Genomic DNA, 11,946 nt, shown 5'->3' on the forward strand with positions numbered 1-11,946 from the left:
TTCTGTAAATGTCATAGACACAGTTATCATAGCTGCAACAATTAAAGGAAAAAAGCAATGACAACATGAAACCCAGTAGCCTGGCTTTTGATTTAGATTACCTAAGCCCTGCAATGAGAAGTTACTGAATGTAAATTCTATACAAAGAGGAAAAAAGCTTACCTCCTCAAGCAAAAAGTTCATACTCATCAGATATAACCTGCCCCAATAGCTTGTGTTCATGTGTAATTTGCCCATATTGGACAAGAAAATATTAAATATTTTCCTCTTCAGTTGCATGTATTGAGTAATGATGTCAATGCAAAGCTTACTGAGCAAGAAGACAGTTGAAAAGAAACCTAAAGTACTACCCATTCTCATTTACGTTATAAATTGTGTTCCAAAAGAATTGACAGGAATTCGCCAATTAGTTAAATTGGTTTATTGAGCAAGCAACAGTAAGCAAAACAGCGCTGGGGTGGCATGAGAGCCCCTTGCTCTACCAACAGCACACCGAATTACCCCTTCACAAGTCCCATTTTATATCTTCTCAAGTTTCAGCATATGTAACACTCCTGAGGTACTCTGCATCTGCGTGTTAGTGCTGCTTTGAAATTCTTCCTCTTCTTTGTTCCCAGAGGATGACCTTCACTACTTTATGCATTACACTATGCCTTTATGCATTATAAGCACCAGGTAGTTACATTTCTGCAGGCTTCTCATCCTTGAATGCCCAAACAAGATACATTTCCTTGGGTTCCCAAGGCCAAAGCAATTCAGGGCTTTCCATCTGCCTTACACAAGCAATATCTGATTAACAAACAAAACCCTGAGCTTTACTCATTACAATATATACTCCTGATTTATAAGAAATCCACAGTCATTCCAAATAGCTGAAGTCTAACGTGACCGCCACCTCTGAGAGATAAAAAAGGACAGATACTGCAAGACCACATCAGGAGCATTAGGGGAAGAATGAGTGAAATAGCCAGGCCTACACATGGAACAACAACAACCTCTTTTCCTCCTGTATTCAAACCAGGAAAACCCCTGTCACACTGATGGAGAATGACTGGTGAATGGAGAGTTTTCTCTAAGTCTAGCTTTTTTAGTTCACTATCATCCTAAATTTTCAGAGGAAGGGCTCTCTGGGAAATAGTCTTAGGGTATCTGGTAAGAAAGTTCACTGATTCTAGAGTTATTTATCTATTTTCTTGTCCCCAAAAGAGATCTGAGAGAAAACACATCTCACAGAGATGGTACCAAAGTGCATGTAAGTACACAAATTTCTGGGTTAACTTTCAGACTTTGCTGAACAAATTTCTTACACATTGCACAGGAACCGCCTTGGGTCACAGGCATATTTGTCTAAGTCTGCACTGACTTTTGACTCCAGGCACTATACTGTAAACAAGGTTCACAATAAACAGTTTTTTATGGTAAACACCTGAGAATATTGAGCATATTTACTCCTCAAACCACAAATTGTTTCCATTCTGCACTAAGACAGAAAACCACCTGTATGTTCATTAGCTTCTATGAAGGACATTTTTTTACCTCCCAAAGAGCAGGAAATATAAACATATTAAAACTTCACACACAAATACACACAAGGCTCCAGTAACTCCCTGCTGGTATTAACACTATAGTGGAGACTGGTATGCATGTACAAGGCTCAAGCAATTTTACTCTTTGTTGTTTAACACCATGCATGAAACCCTTGTTCCCATGACAGCAACACGAATGCTGCACAACATAAATAACAAAGTGATTAGCAAGGTAAAGTGAAATGTCACGTACTAATGACAGTAAGTCAACATATCAGGCCTCATATTAAAGGGGAAGGTATTTCAAGAGAAGCAGGGAAATACTTCACACTCTTAAGCAGGGTGTACAATTGGAGTCTATTTTCTGACAGCATTTGCGTCTTTAACGTTTCATAACCATCTCTGCAGCAGCAAAAGCAGCATATAACATCAGTGGGCATAGTTCTGATTTGGAAAATTATCTTTGTTTCACAAGACGAGATAATGTGAAGGCCTTTACACTAGAGGAAAAAAAAAAGAAACTTACTTTGATACAGGGGGCAGTAGCTGCATTTTGTGCTTCCTCAGGTTTATTTTGCTTGATGAGGTAGTGAAACAACACAAAAGCAACTGCATTTTGCGTCTGCATCATCTGACATTTTTCAAACTGTTTAACTGTTTGAAGCATACTCTACAACTTTCACATTTCCCTGTAAAAGAACGACGACTTGGTACGAGATACATAGGAAAAACAGGGAAACTTCACAGTAACTTCCACACTTCTTATTACTGGTTTATGCTTAAATAATTTGTTTTCGGTGCAAGATAGCAGTGACCAAACTAATTTCCATTTTCAGTTTCCACTAGTTTAACACCCCAGTCCTCTAAATGAAAAAACGCAAGCGAACAAACCAAAAAAACCCACAACAAACTCTTTTTACTTGCAGGGAGTTTACACAGATTTCCACGTAACTTTCTGACTACGTCTTTTTAAAATCACACTTGAAAAATTAAGCGGACGGAAATTCCGCTCTACAACTCAAAAACGTTTCAGGCGGAGGAGCAGTTTCGTTTCTCCTCAGGAGAAAGCCCGGGCTCCGGCCGCACTTGAGCTGGACCGTCCGGCTCTTCGTAGCCGGCTCAACCCGCCCCCCGGTAAAGACGGGACCTAAACAGGGAGGAGGACCCGATCCCAGAGCACGGTGTGTTGGGGAGCCTATACTGAAGGTGTAAAGATGTGAGTGAAAGGAAGAGGGAAAAGTGTAACGCACCCCAACGCGCCAGGTAGGTCTCACGTACGACAGCGGGGCCGCGTCCGGCACTGGGAGGAGGAGGCAGCAAAGAAGGCGTAACGACAGGCTCCGGGCGCAGTTTCGAGTATCGCCTCTGTCATCAGCAACACACGTAGAGTGCTTTTCTCTTGTGCGTCTTAGACTACTAGAGAAACCTAAGCCGCCTCCAAATAGATAGCAAAGCTGTTGAAGGCCAAGATCTTCCCTCGCTGAGAGACGAGGGAAGACGAGGGGTGGCTTTAGCCACCCCTACCACCGTTATACCTCTGCCAAGCCGCGTCCGCTAAGCCTTACGGTTTTCTCGTGATTCTGGCCGTTAGGTGTTTGGGGGTGATGAAAAACAAGGACTGTGCTTTTAGTTTTGCTTTATATTTTACCTCCGGAGATGAAAGCCTGAGCTGCACAAAGAGAGCTGCGCAGACCCCACAAGATGGCGGCTACGGAAGAGACGTCCGCTCCGCCCACGGGTCAGTCCCGCACAAAATGGCCGCCGAGCGGCTGGGGCGGGGGCCGCGCGGGGCGGCGGGAGGAGGGTCCTGCTCGGCCTGTGCATAGGCTTTTGTGGGGCTGAGGTTTGTATGCTGTTATAAGGACAGACAAAACTGCTTTATTAGCCCCATTTGCCATTAGTTGTTAACAGACCATTATCAGCGAGTGATTACAGACTTGGGGTAAGCGTGGGCATCTGTTTTGGGTGGAGTTTATACAGATGTAAGCGCGTACTTTGTTCATATCTTGTTCTATCAGTTCGTTCATAGGATAATACTGTACAGATGTGTGAAAGTTGTGTAATCTTAAGTAAATTTCAAGTAATGTTCCTGTAAGCTGGGTGTTGTGATTCTCTTGGTATGAAACACAGCAGCGTTCATGGAGCAACTTATCCTGAGGTGCTAGTTTAGTAGCTGGAGCTGCTCTTTTAAATGCCTAAAATCTAAAATTCTGGGCTATTTTATCTGCTGAAATAGACAAACTTCTATATGTGGTGAAATTAGACACACAACATATAACTCCACCTCAGTGGATTTCAAAGCATTTACTAAACGGGGAGCACATTTTTTGTGCTTCAAAAAATACAGCAGTGGCAGCACAGTACTCTGGGATAGCACGCTGTTGTGAGAGTCCCACTGCATCTGTGCTGGTTCAGAAGGAAACCAGCAATCTGTTGTGAATCAGTGTGTACCCTTTCTTCTTGGATCTATTCCATACAAACATGTAAAGACTTGTGTGAGCTGATAGGAGAGATTTAAGGAGATTATATGACTGCAGGCTTATGAAAGAAAAATAAAAATAAAAAAAGGTTGAATGAATGACTTACCAATGTAACACAACCATTACCTAAACAACTAATATACTTTTTTTAAAAATTTACTTCACTTTTTCCTTAATTTACTAATTTGTATATGATTAGGAAACAGCTTTCACATTTTTATAGGCAGCATTTATTAGTTGTATGCAAATTCTTTTAATTCTTCCCCCTTGTTTTTAAGTTAGAAGTGTACATTGTCTTCATTGATAGGTTCTCATGTAAACTGGAATCAGTATAAATGTGGAATATACCAGTAAGATTACATGTAATTGAGAATAGATGGTCCTATATATTTCCATTTGGATTTAATTTCTGACTTGGACTTCTCTCTATATGCTTTGGTAACTAGTTTGATCTGTTTAATTTCATAGATTCTCCTAGTTAGTAAAACAAACAAACAAACAAAAACTTTTAAGAGTTTATGCATCCTGAAATATTATTAGCTTATCTACTGTGCTATATATTTCAAAATCAGACTTGGTATGATCAGGTTGAGGGCATTCCATCTGTATGTATAAACGGTGTCACTTGTTTCATTTGTTAAGGTGTTGGTGTTGCTGTTATTATTTTTAAAAAGGCTAAGTCACTAAGGGAAGAGACTATTTTCAAGAAGTTTTCTTCTTCATTAGAACAATGGTAAAAAGATTATCTGACTTCCAGATTTTCAGATTTCTATCTGGCCTACAACTGAGGACATAGAAAGCATCTGTGAAATCAGTTTTCTGTCATACATGTAAAACAGTTTGGGTGAATCCCTAAGTGTTTTGAGATCGATGATGAAATCAGCAAACTTAATTGGAAGAGAAGCATGGGTTCTGACTACTTCCCTTCTATAATCCCTGAGGCAAACACTCCTAACTTCAGTTAGCTGCATATAGAAAATACATTTGCATTGATGTAAAATGTCTGTTTAATAAATGCTGAACTGGCAAAGAATTAATTACAGGATAGAAGCTCATAGTATGAGAGCTCAATAAAGAAGATTTTTGTAGGAAGGTTTTTAGGAGTGATTTCACGGCAGGTTAATGAAACAATGTACACAGTTATTGTCTGCTATTTAAACTGCAGCTGCCTAACATTGTGAGAACAGTTATGCTCTGAAAATGGAATTTCAGAGACATCTGAAATTTAATCTACAATGTGTAGTCATTATTGTATTGGAATAATTTAGCTGCTCTAACTTCTGTGTAACATACAGATTTTAAATTCAGATAACTTTGTACTCTTCAAAGATCTACTTGGAAGAGTCCCATGGGCTAAGAGGCTAAGACTCTAGAAGGTAGGGAGGCCCCAGGAATGCTGGTTCAAACATCACTTCCTCCAAGCTCAAGATGGGTGCATTCCTTTGAGTAAAAAATCAGATAGAAGAGGAAGGAGACCTACTTGCATGAGCAGGGAGCTGCTGAAAAAAGTAAGAAGTTCACAGTTTGTGGAAGAAGGGACTTGTCAGTTGGGAGAATTATAGCAATGTTGTCAGGGTATGTAGGAAGGTCAAAGCCCTCTTAGAACTAAACCTGGCTAAGGACATAGAAGAGAACAAGTACGGCTTCTTGGATACAGAGAAGGCAGAGTTACTGAATACCTTATTTGCTTCGGTCTTTGCTCCTATGACCAGCCCTTGTGAATCCCAGTCTCTGGAAGTGAGAGAGAAATCCTGGAGGAAGAAAGACTCTCCACTGGTTGATGAAGGTTTGGTTAGAGATCATGTGGGAAAACTTAACATATGCAAATCCATGGGCCCTCACGGGATGCACTCACTTGTGCTGAGAGAGCTGGGTGATGTTGCTCCACCATTTTACATTATTTTTGAAAGATCATGGCAAACAGGAGAGGTGTGCCTGAGGACTGGAGGAAAACCAATGCCACTCCAGCCTTCAAAAAGGGAAAGAAGGATGATCCACGGAACTACAGACCAGTCAGCCTCATCTCCATCCCTGGAAAGCAGCTCATTCTGGTCATCTCTAAGCACATGTAAGAGAGGAAGATTATCAGTAGTAGCCAGCATGGATTCACCAAGGGGACATAATGTTGGAGTAACCTGATAGCTTCTATGATGAATGGGTAGATGCAGGGAGACCAGTGGATGTAGTCTACCTTGACCTTAGCAAGGCTTTTGACACAGTCTCCCATAACATCCTCGTGAGCAAGCTCAGGAAGTGTGGGGTAAAAGAGCAGACAGTGAGAACTGGCTAAACAATAGAGCCCAGAGGGTGGTGATCCATGGTGCGGAGTCCAGCCGGAGACCTGTAACTAGTGGAGTTCCCCAGGAATCAGTGCTGGGTCCAGTCCTGTTCAACATCTTCATCAACAACTTGGATGAGGAGACCAAGCGTATCCTCAGCCAGTTTGCTAATGATACAAATCTGGGAGGCTTGGCTGATTCACTGGGAGGCTGTGTGGCCGTTCAGCAAGATTTGGAGAGACAGGACAGCTGGACAAAGGGGAACCTAATGAGGTTCAGCAAGAATAAGTGTAGAGTCCTGCACCTGGGGAGGAATAACACCATGCACCAGTACAGATTAGGAGCTGATCTGCTAGAAAGCAGCTCTGTGGAGAAGGACCTTGGAGTCCTGGTGAACAACAAAGTATCCATGAGTCAGCCATGTGCCCTTGTGGCCAAGAAGGCCAGCAGTATCCTGGGGTGCATTAAGAAGACAGATGAAGACAGATTTGCTACTGTTATTTTAATGCACAGGAAATACTCCATCCCCAGGCAGCATTAGTCTTACAATAATTGTGAAATGAAAATCTTATAAGTATATTCATATATAATAATGACTAGACATATTTATATTCCACGATATTGGCAAAATATGTTCATCATAAATTGAGGCAGTTGTTTAGAGCAACAGCTGCCATCAGGCTATTAAACCATTGAATAACACCTTAATTTATAAAGTAATGAAATCTATCTAAACTAGTCTAGTCTAACAGTGTATATACCAAATACGTTTGCTTATGTAGAGTTTTGGTAAGGCTGATCCTTACAGTCTTGCCAATACAAGATAGCACTTACACATTAATATTTTCAATCTTTGAAGCAGAGCATCTGTAGAAATTAAATTGAGATTAATTGTTTGCATGTAAGTTTTCTGGAAGTTAGAAGACATACAATTACAAATGTCTTAACTTTCTAATACAATAAAGTCTTGATAAATTAATCAATTTTTAACAAATAATTGAGGAATGCATAAGTTTATATAGCAGCCAAACTATATTTGTATGTATTTTATGTATTTTGGTCTAAATAAACTAAGCAACTTACCAAGGCTATATATGCTAAAAATAGTATTACGTTAACTTTAAAATCTGTGTTCATCTGCTAGTGCTTGAAAAGAAAATAATGTATTAATATCTGTTCAGCAAGTGTAAATAAAGCTCCTCATTTTTACCAGAACAGTTTGCTGTATCAGTGAAGTGTCAGGTTTTTAACATTTAAAAATACTTAATTCCACAGGAACTTCCCAGAACCTTTCCTGAGACTGAAGCATTTGGTGTAAACAAAAGCCACAATGAAAAGCATACATACATAAGAACATGAAAACACTTTCTCAACAGGAGATTAAAGGAGACTGCAGCTACTGCTTAAAGATTCTTTTAAAGCTTATGCTTCTGCAACAGATTTGGGGCAGGTGGGGAGCAGCCAGTCACTGCTCCTGCACATCCAAGTAAAGTTACAAAGAGCAGCTTAAGTGAGAAGCACATCTCTTAAGGGCAAGATTCACCAATACTGCATGTAGTGCTAGCTCTGTTAATTGTTTCTCTGAACAGCCATCTAAAACTCAGTTACATTAAGAAATTTAGTCTTTGCCCCAGATAGAAAACAAGCAGTGAATACCAGCCTTTGAAAATGTGTATTCTGGGTAGGACTGCCTAAGGGACAACATAGAAATATTCTGTGCAACAGACCTTAGGTTCTTTATTTGTTTTTCAGGGAATTATGCAACTGGACAGGGATGCCTTAGAAAGAATTGGGGAAGACAAGCTTACTAAAACAAATGTTTGCCCTGTGAATAGTGCCTTGAGCAATGTCATACAGAGATGACAAATTCCACTGAACAATGCAGCTGCACACCCACAATAACAGATGTTGTTTATTGGCTTTAAAAATAAAGTTCTGTTATCATCTCACTGAGAAAAGTTGTATGTCAATATATACATTATGAGATTTTAGCCATGTTTTGGTATGACCTTCATGTTTTTTGTAAACCTGCAATTTGTGACATGATTACTTAAACTTTTCAGTTTCTTCACCATGGAAGTACACTATGTAATCTTCTAATGGCATTTACAATCTGTTACTTGTTAGTCCAGTTTCACTTTTATGTTTATCTGTTGCTTGGATTGCAAAATGATGGTATGCCCTCCTTAGCTTATGTTACTAATCTAATGGCATTACAAAATTTACAAGAGGATGCTCAGCCAATTCGAATCCCTTGCACTGCAGAGGACATATACTGCCAGCAGGCCCTTTTCTGTTCTAGTCCTCGCTCCAGACATTCTTAAAGCACACCAGAAGTTGTTGGATAATTTAAGAAAATTTCAAATAAATTATTAAGACACTAAGTGTAAAAATAAGTAAATAAATCTATACTACTACACATTTACAACTTATTACACCAGGACAAAGAAATAAGCAATTGCTCTTTCTCTTTTTGCTTCACCTTAAACTAAAGTATATTGGGAGTCATATTAGGGTAAGTACACCTATTGCACAGTGAAACATTCAACTTTTCATAGTAAGTGTGGCAGCAATGTAATTTTTAATTTTTGGATATTACACAGCAGGTTGTTTTGATGCATGTTGTCTGAAGTCTACACTTGAGGCAGTTTTGAGTACTTTCTAAAACTTTTAAGGTCATGATTCTTTTTATATAGAGACCTAAGTGTGAATATTAACAAATAATTTTAAGAAATTCATTAGCACTTGCTAGCAAATAATTGTTATTAAGCCTATGATTAACAGAGTACAATTCTCTTAAAAACACTTTCTTGATTTCATTTAATAGAATGTGGTGGGGCTTAAAAGAGCTGGGCTGATAGTTGCCCCTGTTCTTTAAAAGGTGGTACAGCAAATCTGAGAGTGTATGTATCTTGTTTGTTGGGACTTTTTCCCTTGGGTTAAGCTCAGGTAAGTCGCTCTCGCTATGTTTATTGATCCGTCCACAAAAGTGTAATAAAATCAAAAAACACATTGTTTTTCCTGGTAGAGACTTTAATATGCATATTATAAGCATACAGTGAGCAGAAGGTTTATGTCTGTTTCAGCTTAATAATTAGTTGCCATATTGGATCTTCAGTGATGGCCTCCATTCTTCTTTGGAGGAAACAGTGTATATTCGATGCCAAGAGCTACGACGAAAGCTGCAAATCCCCACTTGAGTCCCCTAGTAAAGACTTCTGTTAAGGTGACAGGTTTTGCAAAGCCACCCATATATCTCCAGGCTTCATTACTAGAAAAAGCATTAAATCAAAACAATAAAACAAGATCAGTGGAGCCACTGTGACAAACATTAACAAAAACATCTTTTCAGAAAAAAAAGATGGAAGGTATTCAACTAGATAGATGTTGAGACCAACATTTCTGTCATTTAAGTAACAGGAGTTGCCACAAGTTCATGATAATTAACTGTAACCCTTTATGCATATAATTTGAGATACAATACCAGCAAACATCATCATTCTAGAACAGTATTGCCTCTCTGAACTCATGTAGTTGTCATCTTTTTTTACTCTGAAACAAAATCAGAACCCACCAGCACATGCAGTAACTACAAAAGCTAGTCACTGCATTATGCAGTTTCCCTTAAAAGGTAGTTTTTCCAGCCATAGAAGACCCATCCTAGTGTGGAGACACTTTGTGTTTTACAATATGGCATGTAACCATGCTGCAGTCAAAAAGTCTACTAAAACTGATTAAAAAAAAAAGCTGAGAAGATTGTCTTTGCCTAAAAAACTACAGAGTATTTACAAACCTCACACTGTTTTGCCTTACTGTTTTCATCCTACATTGTTACTGAAAAGCTAGTAACTGCTGTAACTGACTACCCGTATTTATGTGTAACACAGCCAGTGTAATCTACAGAGATGAAGACTTGTTAGTCTCTTCTAAGGACTCAAAATCCTTAAGAAAAGGACTAAATCCCCACATTTGCACAGAAACGAGCAATAAAATCGGAACCATCTTTTCAGTAGAAGATACAGGTTTTTTAAACAAGAGCGTAAAGTATTTATGTTCACAGATAATCACCTTATGCAAATGGTTTCTGTGACTCAGGATGAAGGCATGCTAGCATGGAAGAGTATCTTCCAGATGCTAGAATAGGATACTAATTGATAAAGACTTAGGTTTCCAAATATGACATCTTTCACACAGCTCATTCTGTATTGAGTATGTACGTTAATGTGCATTTGCTACAAAGGTGGAAAGCTGATCCCCTGTTTAAAGGAACTTGATATACCGAAGAGGGGAACCCGAGAGAGGGTTATTTTTTCAAGAGTTTTAGTGCAAGATATTAATAATTCAATCTTATTCCAGATTACTGAAGCAAAAAACTTTCTATTTTAATTTCTCCTTTTTTATGTAAGGTTGGCATGATACTTTTACTTGTCCTATGGGCTGAAAAATTATCTTACATAAAATTTGAAAAGTTCACAGGGAATCATCTTATGTTTTAAGATTTTTTACTTTGTTCCTTATTTCAACTTCTCACGTAATGGGCTTGATCCTTTTACCAGAGAAGCATTAATTGTTTTTATCTAGGAGGGGCAACAAATATTACACAAGCACCTTTTCAGTTTGCTGTTTTGCAACATTCTGAACTTGGAAGTGTGTCACTAAAGTCAGGTTAATTTACAGTCAATTTATGGTATTAAACTGCGTCCATTTTTAAATGAGAATAAGCTTATTGCTTGCCGAAAACAATGTTATCTGATGCAAAGTTAAAAAATAATAGCTAATGCTGCATGCACTCCACAGAACTAGAGGTAACATAAATGTGACACAGGCCTGGAAAGTTCATTGGTAACCAATAATCCTAAGGACTCCTAACTCAAAACAAGTGCTGTCAATCCCAAACCCCTCCACAGGTTATAGTGTGCAACAACTTTTTAACAGATTACTTCTCTGCTCTAACATTTTTCTTGTAGCGATTTAAAGTAAAGCCTTTTGTATGACCACTCCTCGAGTAGTTTGCTCATGCAGCTTTTCCCTTACAGAAGAACTGGACTACACAGCGCAAGACCTCTAGCATTTTTATTCCTCAAGATTAGGGAGTACTTGAGCAAAGTATTAGATAGTTCATGATGTGGGACAAGTATGTTAAGCCCTGTTTAGCAGCTGCCTAAATGACCCAGAACTGCTCTAGCTAAAAGAGAGGTATTCATTGTAGAGTGGGACAACTTAAGGAGGTAAAAATTTGATCCTCCACTATGTCATTCACTGCTTAGGAAAACAAAATGCACAGTTGAATCAAATTTCACATTGTAATTTCCAAATAAAGGCCTTATGTTGTATATGAGGAATGCTATTCCTACTCTGAATGTCAATGTAAGTTCCATCAACTTCAGCAAGACCTGAGCAGTCTCTTTACTGAGAAGGGGTAGGCTTACTCAGGGGTGCAAGACCTAATAGTGCTTATGTGTTTTGGTGGATAAGGTGTTGGTGATTGTGCCCAATGTGAATTGTGATGAAACATCACAAAGTGCAAGGTTACCTTGCAAAATCTGGAGACTGGTCAAGGTGATGCAAGGCATGACCTCCATGCAAAAAAAGTAAATAAAGGCTTAACTGACATTCTGACTGATCTATTCTAGATGCATTGTCACTATTTTTACTAGGGAA

At 38.9% G+C, this 11,946-nt stretch overlaps 1 protein-coding gene across 1 annotated transcript in view; it reads right to left on the reverse strand.

Annotated features, from left to right (window-relative positions):
• Positions 1 to 9,383: 9,383 nt before the first annotated feature.
• Positions 9,384 to 11,946, reverse strand: part of NDUFB3 (NADH dehydrogenase (ubiquinone) 1 beta subcomplex, 3, 12kDa) — a 2,965-nt gene continuing 402 nt past the window's right edge. Inside the window, exon 2 of the mRNA XM_010007343.1 lies at positions 9,384 to 9,556. Within this exon, the coding sequence (XP_010005645.1) occupies positions 9,400 to 9,556 (157 nt within the window). The 3' untranslated portion in view covers positions 9,384 to 9,399. The remainder of the gene's footprint in view (positions 9,557 to 11,946) is intronic.

Source organism: Chaetura pelagica, unplaced genomic scaffold (assembly GCF_000747805.2).
Source record: "Chaetura pelagica isolate M959 unplaced genomic scaffold, ChaPel_1.0 scaffold21, whole genome shotgun sequence".
NCBI classification, from domain to species: Eukaryota; Metazoa; Chordata; class Aves; order Apodiformes; family Apodidae; genus Chaetura; species Chaetura pelagica.